This window comes from Podarcis tiliguerta, assembly GCF_965153285.1.
Source record: "Podarcis tiliguerta genome assembly, chromosome: 10".
Classification (NCBI taxonomy): Eukaryota; Metazoa; Chordata; class Lepidosauria; order Squamata; family Lacertidae; genus Podarcis; species Podarcis tiliguerta.
This window is the reverse complement of record NC_139543.1, coordinates 25,968,439-25,986,930: the sequence shown is the minus strand read 5'-3', so window position 1 is coordinate 25,986,930 and position 18,492 is coordinate 25,968,439. Positions and strand designations below refer to the sequence as shown.

Sequence of the window (18,492 nt, the reverse complement as noted above, 5' to 3'; positions counted from 1 at the left end):
AAAACATATTTAGTTTTATATAATAGTTTATACTTATAGGTGGCATAACACTGGCAAAAGTGAGTGTTCAACTCGGTGTGGCCCGGGGTTTCGATCTTTAGACATCCACTGTATGAAGTACTCTGTTTCAAAGGGACTGAGTGTTCCAGTGGATGATAAATACTGTGCTGATCAACAGAAACCACCAATCCGAGAACCCTGTCATGGAGACTGTCTTCTAACAAGCTGGCATTACACAGGATGGTCAGAGGTACTGATCTAGAAGCTTCCTATGATTCGTTTTTGCATTAACAAGTGCGCTGTAGCCTTACTGTATTTTCTGATAAGCAACAGAAAGCTCCATTCATGTGTAAACCACCAGCCATTTTCGAACATAAGGATTTTTTTTAAGCATTCAACAGTTTATAACAACCACAGAACAAGATGCTAAATCTTTTCCAGCCCGAAGCATGCATTGATGCACATCTGTGCTTCTATTCCTTAACACGCACTTGTTTATTTTATAATGATACGTTTCTTGTATTTTCTCGATTAAACCAGTGTTCGAGGAGTTGTGGACGAGGTGCAAGAACCAGAGAAGCTTTTTGTATGAACAACTTTGGCCGCCGGCTGGCAGACAGAGAGTGTCACGAACTTCCAAAGATGATTACGGAGAGCTGCAATGAGTTCTTGTGCCCCAGCTGGACCACTAGTGATTGGAGCGAGGTAATGTGTGCAGATTGGTTTCACTGTTGTGAAGCCCTTAAGCCCTAGGATCCTCAGATCCTCTTACTGCCAGAGATTCCTGGTGAACTGCACCTTTAGGCTGAGTTTGGAGTTCTTATTATCCTAGGATCCCTTCTTAACTTAAATTCTTTTTGCCCAAACTCATTACTTAACCCTGCTCCCACTCCTCATTTAAAATCAATATATTTCATAATTCTGTGGGGCACCATGGATGGGAGCAAAGCTTGACTCAAATTTAAAAGTGGTAGTGACAGGCACCCACTTCTAAAACAGCTGTCAGACACCTGGCAGGGAGTGGCATCACAGAGGTGTCGCTTTGAGACCACAGGTGCCCATAGAAGGCCATTTGTTGATTTTTGTGCTATTAACATAGCTTTATCATGCTGTTAGTGTGAGAAACTTGACAGTGGGTGATAATAAAAGTTAGGATTTTTCTTTTTACTTATGCAGATTTTATTACTTTCTTTGTGTACTTCCAAGAGCCTTGTTGGAGGAGGAGATGTAATATAAAAACTGCATGAATCAACCAACAAATAACACTCAAATCCTTTTACCATCTCTGACACTCTACATAGTGCCCTGTGACTTGTGGGAAGGGAATGAGGCATCGACAAGTATGGTGTCAACTAAATGACGAACAACTGGAGAACGTTTTCTGCAATCCAAACTCTATGCCACATTCAGTGACAGCATGTGAACTTAATGAATGTGCAGCTTGGCAAGTGGGACCCTGGGGAGCAGTGAGTACATAGATGTCCTTACATAAGATTATTTTCAAGCATTTCACCACTAAAATGCTTCTTCTTAAACCATTTCTGTGAAGACGGGGGGACAGGTGCACTGACGATGCTCCCAAAAATCTTTTTTACAGCCTAAGAAGTCTTTGTACATGGCCTAAGAATACTTGATGAAAGACTTTGAGGATCAGGTGGAGAACTTGACAAATAGGCAATGGAGAAACTTATGGGAAAAGAGAATATATATATATATATATATATATATATAGCCAGGAGATAGAGAGCTCTAAAGGCAAGAACTAGAACCTTCAAATTCATTCAAAGCAGTATAGGAATACATTGTAGAAATTTAAGAAGAGAAATACATGGTTAGCAACAGTTGGAACTGAAGAATTTTCCATTTATCTCTGTGGATCCTAAGTCTAATCTGTTCTATCTTTACGGAATTGTTTGTGTTTAGTGCTCCATTACATGTGGGCATGGATATCAAGTGCGTGCAGTCAAATGTGTTGCTGGCAATTATGGAACGATTTTGGACGATAACAGAGAGTGCAGCACTGCAACTCGTCCAAGGGACAGCCAAGTAAGCAAAACAAGTATTTAGAAAAAGTGCTGTGAAAAAATAACAATTAAGTGAGTTTTATTCTACCCTTCCAGTCATCTCATGTTTCCAAAATGTACTTTGTCACCTTTAGGAATGTGAAATGGCTTCTTGTCCAGAGACCATCAAGCTGTGGCCAACATCACTTCCTGTCATCCAGACTGATAAAGCGGCTCAGTGGAGATACGGATCGTGGACTCCAGTGAGTGATGTTGCAATGGTGCAATCAAACATGCATTTTCCTTCTTTATTTCACAATTACTTAAACTTCTCCATTTCAAAATGTTATTCTATGAATAAACTGGGATAAAGATAAGATCTTAAGAATTGTCTTCTCTTGGTAAGAAAAAGGGATGAAAAACTCCTGCATCCCTTTTCAGCAAATTAATTTAGCCCATTTGTTTTGCAATGTTTATAGTACAACATTATGCATTTGTTCGCTGCTCTTACCTCTTGTTTCAAATTGTGCACCATGCATAGGACACCTTTCCCCAGTAGCAGAATAATGGGTAGGCAGACCAGTTGTGGGTTAAAAAAAAATAACAGGCCACCATTTACAGCAAGAATATGGGGTTGACTTGGCATGGGGCAAGGATCAGTAATAGAACAGCCCACCTGCTGTCTGAGAAGATGGGTCGTCCTGGTCAGGGTCCTTTGTTCCGGTTGGGGTTCAAGCAAAGCCAGTATAAGAAGTCTTGCTGTGCAGGATGGCTTACCTTGACAGCTGCAGGGCTAGGGAGTCAAGTGCTAACAAATGGCACCATAATGAAAAGAATCTAGGTAAACTGCCAATTACACAGTGGCATTCTTGACTTCATTGAATATTTGGCAGTATTTGTCCATAGGCGCCTAGTTGACTAGCATGCCATCCCTAACTAAGGAACATACCCTAGCTACACTTAATATCTTAGGGAAGGAGAAGTTTTTTGACTCTGGGTCCTGAGTATGTGCCTGTTTGGTTAGAATAGTACAATGCTGGTTTTGGTCTGTCTTTGCAGTGTTCCGCGTCTTGTGGGAAGGGGAACCGCGCTCGTTACGTAAGCTGCCGGGATGGTCATGGCAGAGTAGCAGAAGAATCATTTTGTGCGCATTTGCCACGACCCGAAGAACTTTCAAGCTGCTTTAGTCCCTGTGGTGTTTGGCAATCTGGAAGCTGGTCACCTGTAAATATTACTCTTTTTCCATTTTGTTTTTTATTTTCCTATTTTATGTTAGAACGCCAGTGTACACCTAGGTGGAAAGACTTCCTATGTTTAATTTCTGCTTAGAGCTGCTTTGGCCCTTGTTCCACAAATGTAGATAATTGTTAATTGCAATTTTTTAAAAATAATTGTTAATCATTGGTTATCACTTTTTCCTGTTACGTTGTGTCACATAAATGTTGGGTTAATTTTTGGTCAGTGCACAGTTACATGTGGTAATGGAATAGTAACAAGGCAAGTTGTCTGTGTCAACCACCATCAACAAATTGATGAGAATTACTGTGATCCCGAAGGCCACCCTGCAAAAGAACAAGAATGTAACATGCCACCCTGCCAGCCAGTTTATCACCACAATCCGGATACTCGTGAACATCCAAACCACCAGGATTATCCTCCAATACACAAGGTCCATCATTCACATGACCATGTAAACTCAAGGAATCACCACTCTCCTCAAGGAAACCAGTGGAGAACAGGACCATGGGGAGCAGTAAGTAAATCATTGTCTGTGTACATCTTTCTGCAAACATTTGTATGATGATGAGGAGGGTGATGATTACCCCACCCATCTGGCTGGGTTTCCCCAGCCACTCTGGGTGGCTCCCAACAGAATAAAAAAGTGATAAAATGTCAAACATTAAAAACTTCCCTAAGCAGGGCTGCCTTTATATATCTTCTAAAAGTCAGATAGTTGTTTATTTCCTTGACATCTGATGAGAGGGCATTCCACAGGGTGGGCACCACTACCGAGAAGGCCCTCTGCCTGGTTCCCTGTAACCTCATTTCTTACAGTGAGGGAACCGCAAGAAGGCCCTCGGCTGGACCTCAGTGTCCAGGCTAAACAATGGGGGTGGAGATGCTCCTGGGCCGAAGCCATTTAGGGCTTTAAAGGTGAACAGATCTTGCTGCTGTTCACTTTTTCCATATTGTAGGTCCCTGATCCAGAGGTGTCCATGTGCAAACTGTCAACACATATACTGTAATCTTCCTTACATGTTTCTCTTCCCTCACTGAACACCACAACAATATATAACCCTGATGTTATATTTTAGGTGCAAACAAGGTTCTCCTTCCTTGCTCTAAACTGAAGGGTGGTGTAGTGTGAAAATACAGTCTTCCAGAGAGGAGATTGCAGCCACTTTGCTCCTCCTCTAGACCTGCTGCTGTGGTGCAGCTGTGAGCTAAGCCATGGTTTTAATTTGTATGCTGTCTGAACCCAAGCTTGTACTTTGTCTCCTTCATACAAACCACAAACTGTAGGCCAAGAGCAAGCCTTTGTTGCAGCTCCTGGTTTGTCTGAAGCACCACAAACCTCATGCCTGAATTCAGGTGGCACACTTAGCCAATAATAATAATAATAATAAAATTTTATTTGTATCCCGCCCTCCCCTGCCAAAGTTGGGTTCAGAGCTGCTCACAGCCACCACAGCAGATGCAGGACCAAAGATGGAGCAAAGGGACTATGATCTCCTCTCCTCGACCCAACACATCTGTGTGTATGCACTAAGATTTGTGGATCATTGTATTCTTTTGGTATTCATACAACTAGGGCAGCATATTGTGTTTATTGCCTCCTAGTGCTCAAGTACTTGTGCTGGTGGATTTCACCGCCGGGTCGTGGTGTGCCAAGATGAGGAAGGAAGAAGTGCTAGCTTCTGTGATGAAGCACTGAAACCACCTGACTCCAGCCATTGTGATTCTGGTCCCTGTCCAAGATGGAACTATGGGGACTGGGGAGAAGTAAGATGATTAGACTCCATAACATTTGTTATATTGTTACCAATTTAGTCCATTTTCTAGACAAACCCAGCCATGGTTCACAAGTAGGGAATGAGGCTGACTTGCAGATGTTTTAACATAGTAAAGAAACGTTAATTTCACTGCTGTCTGTTGTATTTTTCACAGTGGATATTCCAACTCATTTTTAAGAATCCAGCCCCCTTATCTTCTTCTGTTTTCACCTATCATTTTGTGTCATGCTCCTCAAATATCTATGTCTTCTTTATTGTAAGCCTTTTCTACAGGTATATAAAACAGGCTGCAACTCACTACACTTGCTGGTAATAAACCCATTAGACCCATATAGGCTTCCTCTTTTAGCTAGTTCTTTTTTGAAAAAGCATTCTATGGTAATACTCACAGTAGTTGTTGTTCTTAGACCTGGGGAACCAGGGATTACATTACTACTCATCCATGAAGTGACCTTGGATCAATCACCTTGAATCAGCCTAACCAACATAAACGCGTAAGAACAATGCCAATATAGCTATTTTCCTTACAAAAAAAAACACCAGTTCTAGATAACCAGGCAGTATACACATTTATGTAAAAGAAATGGCTACACCAGTTTTGTTTTCCTCATATGGAAAGGATAAGCCCAATGAGTGCCACACACAGCTGATTGGAATAAGGAATACAGATGTCTTTGATAATTAAAATTATGAGCAATAAACTACGGGCTCTTCTTGGTAACAGTACCATTCATGAAAATGCTGATCTGTATTTAACTTGCAGTGTACTCAGACATGTGGCGATGGAATAAAGACACGACTGGTGATCTGTCAGCTTGCAAATGGCCAAGCGCTGAATGATCAAAACTGTGAACTGCTAGAGAAACCACCTGAAAGAGCACAGTGCGATATACAGGCGTGTCCTGTTGAAGTTTCATGGCATCGTGGACCATGGAAATCGGTACGGTAGTATTCGCTATCATATTTATTTTACTTTCTTCCTTTCCCCTTTGCCTTTTTGTTTATTAAGTAGAAGTTTTGTTTAAATGCAAGAAGAACAGTGCATTCAGTATGCATTTTGTATATGTAGTTTGCTACTTGGTGTTGTATCCCAACCCCTGTAACTGCTGCATTGCTTTCAAGCCTTGGAAGTGGCTAGTCAATGGCGGCAATTTCAGCGACTCTAATAGAAGTCAAATTGATGTTTTGTACACTCTAGGGTGTGGGAGCAAACATGTAGGTTTCTGATCATCAAGAGTGACTAAGCTTTTTGTTACTAACTGGTTTTGAAGACAATGAAAAGGGGGGACTTGTTTAAAAGTCAGCGTAAAAGTCTATAATGTTTTCTACATATTTATTTTTGTACATAGAAAATGATGAACACTCTTTGTTGTGTATATAGCTGGCTTGCCTTATATTCAGTAATGTATACCATGCCATCCATACAGTGTGTGATAAAGACTCATATTTGCTGGCTACAGAAATATGTATAATACTGCATTGTGTATAAAATACAACAGCTTTCGTTTTATGGTTCAGATAGATTTTGATTTGAAGTTATAAGCACTTGCCTGCACATGTCTAGGGATTGTGTGTTCCCCCCGTCTCATTTGTGTGTGTGAGTAAGGATATTTAAAGTATCTATTCCTGGTTTGTACAGACTGCAGTTGCCTGAGTTCAGATGAAATGGGGAAAAAATGGTTTAGAACAAACCAATGAGATTTAAGTCTCCTCCCTTCACACACAAAGGGGAGAGCAACAAGGCATGTTTTATTGTTGTGTTTGAACAAGATCACACCTTGGTTATACCAAAAACATACATAGCTATTGCCATTGATGCTTTCACAAGTGCCACCCCCCCCCCAAATGTGAATTATCCAGCCAAAGTTAAGCAGTTTATGGGCTTATCCATGCTTACCTCACAGGTTTGCACTTTCCCAGTCTGTGCCCAAGTGCTATTTTCCCTCAGGAAAATCCAGTCTTTACCACCGAATTGGAGCAAACAGCAATTCAGGTTTTCTGCAGATTGCCATTTGCTCCGATTCAACAGTAAAGAGCAGGTTTTCATGGAGAAAGTGCTGGGGCAAGAAACAAAAGTGCTCAGACACAGACTTGGAAAGTTCAGACCTGTGCGGAGCTAAGGTAAGCATGGATGAACCCTAAGCGGGTTGTAATTAAAGATGCTTGAGTCATGTTCTTAGTATAATCACAATATTATTATTTTGGGAGTAGAATTGGATAGTGGGAGTTACTGGATAACAGAATAACACTGATTAGTCTAGCTAAGCAGACCGTGCTGGAAAACTCACTGCATTTATTAGAAGCCTCTGGTTTTATTAAGAATGATTTTGCAAGCAAAATTGTTCAGCGTTCTCCTTAACTATGTCAATATCTGTCAGGTTAATACTATAATATCCATTTGCAGTGATTTTTCTTCCGCTGTTTTGAAGTCAATTTTATAAACAAACATTTTATATGCCGAAAAATATTTAAGTAATTCTTAAAACCTTTTCATGCTGCAAATAGAACTTTCAATCTAGAGCATACTGAACATTCAGCACCAGAATATTTTGCGAAGCTTAAATTGCACTCATTAGAATTGTAAAATTGTAAAATTAAACTCTGGCTGAATTCTTTCCATTTGAATTCAGTGGTGCTAAAGATGTGTCTGGATCATACCTCGTAATATTTATTTTCCTTAATGACTCTCTGAAATTGTAAACACTAATGATGTTGGAACTAATGCATGCATATGCCAGTAGCCCAATTAGCGAGGCATGGATTCTAGAACATAAATGAAAATAAGATCAAGACATGGCAAAGCTGCCAGTAGTGGAAAGAATTATAGTTTTACTCAGTCAAAAGTGTGGGAATACTTGGGAATGCAATAGAAAATTATTTAGGCACTAAGTTTATTAGAATACGTGAAGCTACTTTTGTCTTCATTTGTAGCTCCAATATCCTCTCATGTGAATGGAAGTAACCAACGAACTTGGTGAAGCTGTGAACTTCTATATTTACTCCTAGATGGGTTTCTGTTCTCTCTCATAAAGCTTTATAAGTGAACTGACATCTTTATCCTAAATGAATTAATTCAGCAGTACATTGGGCTGGATCCAGAGCAAGTTCATTGCACTTGGGCTCCATTGAAATCAGTGGGAAGTTAGTCATGATTGCTGAGAGCCAGTGTGGTGTAGTGGTTAAGAGCGGTAGTCTCGTAATCTGGTGAACCGGGTTCGCGTCTCCGCTCCTCCACCTGCAGCTGCTGGGTGACCTTGGGCCAGTCACACTTCTCTGAAGTCTTTCAGCCCCACTCAACTCACAGAGTGTTTGTTGTGTGGGAGGAAGGGAAAGGAGAATGTTAGCCGCTTTGAGACTCCTTCGGGTAGTGATAAAGCGGGATATCAAATCCAAACTCCTCCTCCTCCTGATATTTCTCATTGTTGTCAGTAGGGTCCAAGTGCAACTAACTTGCTCAGGATGCAACGAATTCTGTTTATTGAAATTATGTAGAAATATGATTTATTGTGCAGTTTTTAGCTTCCTTTTATTTTGTAGATCAAGATGCAGTAGATATTATCAATCCACTTCTGTGGATTTCAACTCCTTTCACCATTAAGTCAGGGGCCACCATCTGTTCTTGGCTTCAGTAGTCCTTGGAGTCAGATGAAGTATATATAAGTAAAAGAATATTTATTTGACCTGTGTTAATGTAAAGATGTAATTGTCAAGAAAGTGCCTCCACTCACTTATTATAGTGCCTGAAAGTATTTATATTTTTAATAGTCTTTTATATTAAAAGGGAAGTCAGGAGCTTGCTTTCAAAACCAACTACATACTTCTTCCTCTGCTGCTGAATATTGTCAAGCGTCAGAATACCTCATTGCTGATATTTGTCCAATGGTTTGTTTACTAACTTCAGTCTTACTATATGCTGATTGCTGTGTTTTGTTTTTTTAATGCTTTGGGAGAAAAGAATGATCTGCCAATGTCTGACATAATTCATACAATGAAATCAAAAGACTCTAAACACTTGACACTCCATCCAGCGCATAATTGTGTTGAAAAAGGAGAACAAAATAGACATTTCTAAAATTCTCAAACAAGTTTAATGTGTTGATTGTATTGTTGCTGTTGTTATTGTTGTTTAAAAATGTCCGTGTTAATGTTCTATTACCTTGTAGTTAACAGAATAAAATAATAATAATAATTTATGTCTGATAATTTAATTTAATTATATGGATACTACTTGGTGTCTATGCAAAATAATTGCTTTTTGATTTAATTGTTGTGTCACCTGTCTTTCGTGGCTTCATAATTGTTAATAATTAAATGTGCTTTTATTAATTCATCCTTTGTTTTTGGATTGCTGTTTGGAATTAACCATTGATGTGGAAGTGTTTTATATGACAATAAATGTGCTATTCTTCAGTGCCAGTGCTTTCATAGGGGAATAATTGTTACAACACCCTTAAATAATTAAAGATTGAAATACTGCAGAGTTTGTCATGGCCTTTATGTGTGGACTTATATTACCTATTATCAAAAATATACTCTGAACCAGGAAGACACTTAGTGCTTGGTGGAATCTAAGTATATTCCTTTCCCTGTCAGAAAGAAAAATGCCTCAGGTAGGAGGAAATCATTCCATAACTACTAAAGTTTGAATTCTTTAACCAGTGTGATCTAAAACAAATACTATTTCAATATGACTGTGACAATATGACTGTCCCAGCTCATGCCAAACTAGTAGTTCGAAAACATACCAGCACAAGTAGATAAACAGGTAAGGTGGCGGGAAGGTAAACGGCATTTCTGTGCGCTCTGGTTTCCATCACGGTGTTCTGTTGCGCCAGAAGCGGTTTAGCCATGCTGGCCACATGACCCGGAAAGCTGTCTGTGGACAAACGCCAGCTCCCTCAGCCTGAAAGCAAGATGAGCACCACAACCCCATAGTCGCCTTTGACTGGACTTAAACGTCCAGGGGTCCTGTTTAGACATCTCAAGTAGTAGATTTTGGGTGTCATAAAAGACAAAAAATACAAATTGTTAGCTATTTAATGTGTAATTGATGTCATTGACCACAAGAGAAGGGGAAAGGCGAGATTTTTCTGCCTTTGGCACTGAAGTAACTATATTAACAGCTAATACACTAATTGTGCACACTAATTGTGGTGTCCTTTGGCCACAAAATGTGCACACTAATTGTGGTGTCCTTTGGCCACATTCTTATGTCACAAGTAACCAGGGTTGCTGGTGTACCATGGTTTATTGTGTGCAGACACACTATTGGCTTACTCCAGCTTCGTTCCTCCTCTGACACAATCGGGAGAACCAAACTAGGAAGCCACAATCAAGCTGGCTTCTTGTTATAACCAAACCCAGGGTTGTGCAAGCCGTGATTGCTTGTCAGCCTTAAACCATGGTTTGTTCCTGACTTACAAATCCTGGCTTGTTAGAGTGCAACGTGCCTTGATCTTAGGTTTGGATGTAATGGGAGGTTGAGCACAACCATGTCTTACTTTGTTTCTCTACTCATTCCTGGGAAGGAATGAAGCAGGAATGATAAACCAGGAAGCTGCTTATTCGCAACAATCCACCATAAGCCAGCAGTCCTGGCTTATTGTTACACGTGAACTCTGTTTTGTAGAGATGGATGTGTGTATGTGCATCTATTTATTTATTTAGAGCACTTGTACCCTGCTCTTCAGCCAAAAAAGGCTTCCAGAGCAGGTTACACGAAATCAAAGCAAGACACTCCCTACCTGCAGGCTTACATTCAAATAAATAACTTAAAATGCAACACACAAAGGGACAAGGAGGAAAGAGGAAAATAAAACTCGAAACTCAGGCACCAGTTTGTAGACAATTGTTCAGGCAGGCACAGTTGAGAGGCAGGAGGTCCCTGATGGAGCTGGGACTCCAGAAAAGCGGATGCAATGAACCCTGCTTCCTATCTTTCCCACTGAGGCAGCCTGATGAAATGGCTTCGCCCAGATGACAGCTGAAGGGAGAGGAGGCCTGATGGAGCTGGCCTGTCGCAGCAGAGCTGGTGGCGTGAGCTCTGCTTCTTCAGTTTTGTTTGGTGCCTGCAGATCTTCCTGGATCCTGAGGTGGTTTCCACCAAGTTCATAATACAGGCGTTGGGGGATCTGTGAAACGACGTGGTTTGAGTTGTAGCTCATTCTTTTGCAGCATCCCAAACCATATTTTACCCTGTTTGGGGAAGAACGAAGAGCTAACCTGAAGAGGTATGTACAAAATGAGCTGCTTTTCAGTTGTTTAGCTATAATGAGTTGTTAAGCCGTTTTCCCTACAACAACTTTTGAAATACATTTTGCTAGATCATTCAGCGGCTGCAAATATGAGCTGCCTTAGTTTTGAAAGTACTTCTGTTCATGCAGAACAATCACTATACTTCCCACAGCAGGCATTTGTGACCCCCAAACTGTGTGTATGGTACTCTTATGTACATAAATGACATGAAACCAAAGGAGTTGAATGGATTCATGGGGAATATGTCTTATCAGTGGCTACCGGCATGTTCAGAGGAAGAATGCTTTTGAATACCAATTTCTGGGAGGAAGCAGCAGGGGTGGGCTTTCCCCCTCCTGTCTCGCTTGTGGTTTTGCAAAAATGTGCCTTTCCTAAGATCAGGCAGGGCTATTTTTATGTTCTTAAATCCTAATTTTCATCTGCCTTAATTGGGTATTCCTCAGTGAAAACAGAATGTCTCAATCTATTTTGTTGTTGTTGTTCCTGAAGCACATGAATCAGTCAAATCAAACTGTACGTGTTCCAATCCGCTCCTGTAAAAGTTGCATCAGTTCCGCATGGAAACTCATTGAAATCCACTTTTTTCTGCCACACACAGCTATTTGTTCTCTAGCAGGACTCTTGTCAAGCAAGAGGTGATTCAAACGTATCCTCTTCGACCATTTTATTGATACTTTTTGCTTCAATATTAACATTTCATTGTTATCATCAAATATATGTAATTACATTAAGTTATATAATGTGGTTAGAGAATATCACTAATTCTCTTAATAAGCTCCTAAAGATATATTAAATAATATGATGTAATTTACTAATGTCATCAGCCCTATTCATGATTCCACCTAATGCTGTCCCTGCTGAAATGTTCTTTTTAAAAAATAAAATAAAATTAATCGTTTTTTCAATACAGACACCAACCACAAAAACCACAATAACACTAATAATACAATTTAACAATTCAGATTTGAGCACTGATATACCTATAACTACACCCTTTTAACAATATTTTCCCACCTCTCCCCCCCCCACTTCCCGCCACTTTCCGCCTTATCGCTTAAGTATTCTTCCAGATTTCTTCATATTTATCCATTCTTAATTTGCGTTGATATTCAATTCGTTCGTATGTAACTAGTCTGTCCATATTGTCAATCCGTGCTGAAATGTTCTTGATTTACATAGCAGATCCCTCTGCCACTCACCATGCTTAACTTGACCCAGCACCCAGCAAATGGGTTCCTGTCTTCACTGCTTTGCATGCCCAACAGTTGCAGGTACATTGTAAAAGTACATCTGTCTCAATATTGTTGGCATAATAGTTTTCTTACATTTGAAGAGGAACATGCTGAAATATTCTTTGGTTCTTCTGTGATCTTTTAGCAAATTATTCGTACTTTCATTTTTGTGTGTCAATTCTTTTGTTGCTGTTGACAGAATCATTCCAGCCATCATCTTTGTCAGTGTTCTTTCCCTGATGTGACTTTCATCTTGTGATAAATGCATGCATTCCTCATTTCTGAAGCAGGTGGGTGGAGGGATTGATAGTTACAGCTCAACATTTTTGATGGCGTTTTAGGGTGGTTCAAGATGTTCCCTGAAAATCTCATTCTCTCATGCCAGTTTAGTGTGCCTACATAGCCTGATCAGCTGTTGAACTTTTTTCTTTCTGAAAGAGAAGTAGCTTAGGTATCTTGTTAGTAATAATGGCATCATCACATGTCAGTCGGGTGTTGCTACATAGCAACACCACTGAAGCCAAATGATATCAGTTCAGAGTGAAGGCAATGCTTCCTGAACATTACTCCGAATTAGCTTGTTGGTTCTCAGTGATAATCTCATGTGACCAAATCTGGTTATGCGGGAACTCACTTGTTTCTATGGGAAAATAACTAGTTTAAAGAGAAATAGTGCTGCAGAAATAGATAAACAGATCTCCAAAGATACACCAGACAATCCAGTGCTACACCATCCAACTGACAAGTAATGCGGAATGAAACCTAAAGGGAAATAGGAGTACACCTATGCAGCCATGCTAAAAACACTTTGCCCCTTTTTGAGCCTTCCAGAAGGATGTTGGAAAGGGGTCCTCATTTTTCTAGGGCTGCAAAGTCATTGTTTTGGTTTAGCCTCAATAAATACCCAATTATTATAATCATTACTTCATAAGGTGCACTTCAGTATACTGCCAAAGGGTATATCCAGTAAAGGATTATAGCTCAACAGTGATATAACGCATAGATGGGATGCGGCTGGTGCTGTGGTCTAAACCACTCTTGAGCTTGCCGATCAGAAGGTTGGCGGTTCAAATCTCCGTGACGGAGTGAGCTCCCATTGCTCTTTCCCAGCTCCTGCCAACCTAGCAGTTCAAAAGCAGGTCAGTGCAAGTAGATAAATAGGTACTGCTGTGGTGGCGTTTCCATGCGCTCTGGTTTCCATCACGGTATTCCGTTGCACCAGAAGCGGTTCAGTCATGCTAGCCACATGACCCGGAAAGCTGTCTGTGGACAAACCCCGGCTCTCTCAGCCTGAAAGCGAGATGAGCGCTGCAACCCCATAGTCGCCTTCGACTGGACATAAACATCCAGGGGTCCTTTACCTTTTTACTTTTCTTATAATGCACACTTGTGTATAGTGTATATGGGAAGACATTTGTGATTATGCATACAGTAACCATATGATTTATATATCAAGCTGTTTTAAAACTTTGCCATTTTACCAATATTAAAATAATATTTTAATGGCATCTGTACTTGGAATAATGACTGGCCTTCAAATTGTGAAGTATGGAGGAAATTTATTGACAGCTGATCCCACCACATGAGTAAATGAAAAATTAAGTGTGTGTGTGTGTAAGAGAGAGAGAGAGAGAGAGAGAGAGATTTTCTGATTCTCGGATGGTAATCAGATGCCACAGCAAAGATCCCTGTTAAGAAAAGCAAAAATAATAGTTGCTTCTGTTGTAACGGGTTTGTGTGTATGTCTTTTTATTATTTTAAAAAAGCATATTAAACAATGCATGAGATGTTGATATATCTGTGCAGTTGGAGGAAAGCGTGTATTGATAGTAAATATTGAATAAGTAATTTTAAACTTTTATGCAGTGTGAAAATCAGTTTATATAGAGACACACTTACATATTGTTCAATAATAATTGAATCTTAGAAGCATTATAATGTTTCCTTTTTCCAGTATGTAGTTTAACCCGGGGGGGGGGGGCATAGCTGAGAAGAGTAGACCAACATGAAGAGTAGACCAACATGACCTGAAATGCTCCTATAATATGCTATTGAATTATCTTTATAGTTTGAAATCTGATGTTCATTTTAAAATCAATGTATTTATTTATAAGCATCCTATACATACAAAAATATCTATATAAACAATCAGGCAATTTAAGAGCTGAAGACAATCTATACTAAAGTCATTGTTATTCCTGGTATAAACAATTAGCAATACAATAAAGATTTTCTCTTAATATTCCACAATAATCAAATTGTTATAGTATTCAGCAATTACCAAAAAACCTATACTTCATAAATAGTTGAGAACACATTCTATTGAATTGAATTCACATTCTATTCTTTTCTTTACAAAGCTAATATTTTAAGAGCAAAGGTGCAAGTCTATCAATGATTGCTGCTGTATGATGCAGACAGAGAAGTTATTTTCAGTTTTAAAATATGGGTGTGATTGGTGGCAAATTATTGATCCTGCAGTCCATTTGAATTTAGCACACCTAGTCAGAATCATGATTCTGAAATTGTTGTTGTTGCTGCTGTTATATCTTACCCTCCCTTCACTTGAAAGTCCCAGGGTGGGCTGCAACAATTTCAAATACAACATTAAAAACAGTTTTTTAAAAAGTTACAATCTTAAGAATATGTATCTCAGGTATCAAAGATCACGGTAAGAGGTGAGACTTTAGCATTTGCTGAAAGCCATTAAGTGACATTTCCAGAAGTGTCTCTGTTTTAAAACAAGAAATCTAAATGGAACCCATTATCTGGCTACTGCACTTTTGAGCAGTTGACATTTCTGAGTCATCTTCAAAGCCAGTCGCATGTAGAGCGCATTGCAGTTGTCCAATCTGGTAGTGTCCAGAGCATGGAGTACAGTGTCCAAGTCATTTCTGTCCAAAAGGGGCCAGAGCTTGGCAAACCAGTGAGACTGGGGGGAAAGCACTCCTAGCCACTGAGGCCACCTGAGCCTCTGCTGACAGTGCTGAATTCAGGAGTCACCCCTGGACCTGCACCTTGCAGGGGAGTGCAACCCCATCCAGAATGAGCTGTTTCCCCACTTCCCAGGCATGAGAACTTGCGGCACACGACATCTTTGTCTTTTCAAAGATTCAGCTTTGAGGTATTGACTCCCCTTCAGAGGTATTGACTCCCCTCCACCTAATATGCCAATAACTGTCCTGATAATTAGATGGAAGTGCTTCGTTGTGCCTGAAGACGATTGATGGATTGATATCATATTTAAGCCCTTCTTTGTGGAGGGTTGCAAGAGGGTGGTGTTTCGAGGAGAGAGGGTTAAATTGGGATGTGGAAAATATGAAAACAACAAGGAGAGGCAGGACTGAGATTTGGAGATAGGCTTCAGGGGTCCAGACTATGGGGAGCCCCGAAAAATCAATAATTACAATTTGGATTATAATTTGGTCTTTTTTTTTTTTTGTTTTTTGTTTAATTGGATTATGATTGGATGTTTTTTATTGGAAAATCAATAAAAATATTTTTTTTAAAAAAAGAGGAGAGAGGGAATGTGCTGTTGTTGCCAGAGAAACCGGGCTGATACTTCTCATCTTGATCCAATCCAACACAGTTGCAGCCGAATGAGGCTGAAGATGTGTCTTTGGATGCACAACCAAATGCTGATGTCACTAATTCACAACACGTTGCTTTTTTTCCATCCGAATATTTAACTTCCTCCACATTCCACCACACTTAGCCACACACAGCAACGTGCCACTAGAGTCGGACTGGAGACAAAGCCTGGTTGTGCAGGGCTAAATAGGCAATGTAACCTCCTGCACAGCACAGCAAGGCAAGAATATTAGAAGCGCATCTCCGCTGTTCGAAGGGGTGGTTTCACTATCCGTTAGTGATGTGGCCTAATTTCATTGGCTGTGTCAGACTGCAGTCATGGAATCATAGAATTGTTGAGTTGGAAGGGACCCTAAGAGGTTCTCTGTGTAATCCCTAACTGGTTGGGATCATTCAGTGAAGAAGAATCTGAAGCAGATGGATCTGAAGCAACAATATTATTGGGGCTAGGAAAACCTGAAAAGCTACTGTGATGGGTGTGGGGTTTTTCCAAAGGTTTTTCTTGCCTCTTGAAAGCTCAAGCTTGAGTTTAAAAATTCCTCACTAAGGCAAAGGAAAGAGGGAAGAAAGATGGTGCAAAAAGGAAGAAGAGGAACCAGGGGCGTAGCGTGGGTTGTCAGCACCTGGGGCAAGGCAAGTAATTTGCACCCCCTAACCCGTGGATTTGCGCCCCCTAACCCCCAGATGTTGCGCCCGGTGCGGCCGGCCCCCCCTGCACCCCCCACGCTACGCCACTGAGAGGAACTATAGCTGGGGAAGGAGGGTGGGGATACAAATGGTGAATGGCTTCATGAAATTTTACAGGCCTTGTCACCTCAATCTCTTCCAGTACAGTTTATTGCAGAACATCCCAACTATTCAGGATTCTGCAATCAACTGTGTCTTGAGGTGTCTGAATGTGGATATTACACCTGTATCATATGAATTCATTTGTATTCCAGCAGCTGCATTTGATTGATCTCCCTTGAATGTTATTATTTAAAGGAAAAGGGGATTTAGCAGACAAAGCCCAGTTACCAGAGAAGCATACAGACTTTGAACAATACTAATCAAATCCAGCTTTTGCCCTTTGATGTGTTAATATTTTTAAAAGAATCTGCCATACAACAGATGTTAGTTTAGTCCAGTTGAGATAAGTAATAGAATCTTAGCATAAATAAGAGATCATTCAGCTTCAATTTAGTCGGTATATTTGATTCTTCAAATTATGGCGAATGGTTTCTGCATGCTACGTCCAATGCAAGTATTTTGTATAAATCAACAAATGAATAAGATTTAAGACTGAAATCTTGTACACCCTTACCTGGCAGTAAGTCCCATTGGCAATGATAAGACTTATGTTGGAGTGGTGATGTAGAGATGATTGTGATGATTGTGCTGCATATCTTCTAACAGTATAATTGCAAAAATGTTCAAAGAGAAATAAAATGGTTAGAAAAAACAGAGTGGTGGGGGGCACTTTTGTAGAAAGTGTGTGCATCTGCCCATAAGGGACTATACTATTTTTCTGAGCTTTAGCCAGGCTTATCCTTTTTAGAATAAACCCACTGGAATCAATGAAATTTTAGTTAGCCCCATTGGTTTCAATGGGCCTTTCCTTAAGGCTAGAGCCAATTATTTCTTTTGTCTGTGTGAGATGCAGCAAGCAATTGATTACTTTGCCAAAAACTACTTATGCAATAAAGTGCCAATGGGTGTGATGGGATGTCAGGCTTCAGGGAACTGGCTTCCTTCCTCCCCCTTTGGCAGTAGATAAGCAGAACAAAGATAAAAGAGTCTCTTACCAGTTAGAAACTTTAATGATCACAGCAAGAGAATCCATTCCTAGGAATGAAGGTGCTCCCAATTAAGGGTTCCACCTACTTCCCTAGTCACCCCTTCACTACCGCATCTTGTCACCTGATCTTGCAACCACTGTACTTTGTCTGCTGCCACCTTATCTGCTCTTCTTGACCTTGGACTGAGCAGATGAACACTTTCAAGTGACAGTGAGTCTGTTAACTCTTTCCCGGTTCTTCTCCTCCTAGCTGTTCCCCATCTAGTACTTCCCAGATTCTGCCTTCTGAACTATGCCCCTCTGCAAACCACTGTTCCAAATCTATACTGTCCTGGAAAGATTCAGGATTCTGATCAGGAGCAGGGGGAGGGGGGGCTCCCTCCATTCCTCCTCAGTGCAGCCCTCCTCAGCACGGTCCCTGACATACGATCATTTTTTAAAGGAGTCAGACAGCAGGTACCTTCCCTGGAAAAGGTGCTGAACTAGCACAAAACGAAACTTGTTAAATCCTCCAGGTGTCAGCAGTGATAACTCTATTGTGTTTATTAAGTTGGAAGGACAGAGTTCTACTCCATTGACACTAACTGGCAGCTATATAATTGCTCGCTAAATACCCATCA

The 18,492-nt window shown here is 40.4% G+C and overlaps 1 protein-coding gene across 4 annotated transcripts in view; it reads left to right on the top strand.

The window, feature by feature from the left end:
* Nucleotides 1-18,492, top strand: part of ADAMTS20 (ADAM metallopeptidase with thrombospondin type 1 motif 20) — a 78,368-nt gene that overhangs the window by 41,211 nt on the left and 18,665 nt on the right. For all 4 annotated transcript variants that reach the window (XM_083399238.1, XM_083399237.1, XM_083399239.1 and 1 more), the window contains 9 exons: nt 40-250; nt 541-705; nt 1,302-1,466; nt 1,924-2,046; nt 2,159-2,266; nt 3,063-3,227; nt 3,466-3,756; nt 4,845-5,006; nt 5,781-5,957. In XM_083399238.1, the coding sequence (XP_083255364.1) occupies nt 40-250; nt 541-705; nt 1,302-1,466; nt 1,924-2,046; nt 2,159-2,266; nt 3,063-3,227; nt 3,466-3,756; nt 4,845-5,006; nt 5,781-5,957 (1,567 nt within the window). The remainder of the gene's footprint in view (nt 1-39; nt 251-540; nt 706-1,301; nt 1,467-1,923; nt 2,047-2,158; nt 2,267-3,062; nt 3,228-3,465; nt 3,757-4,844; nt 5,007-5,780; nt 5,958-18,492) is intronic.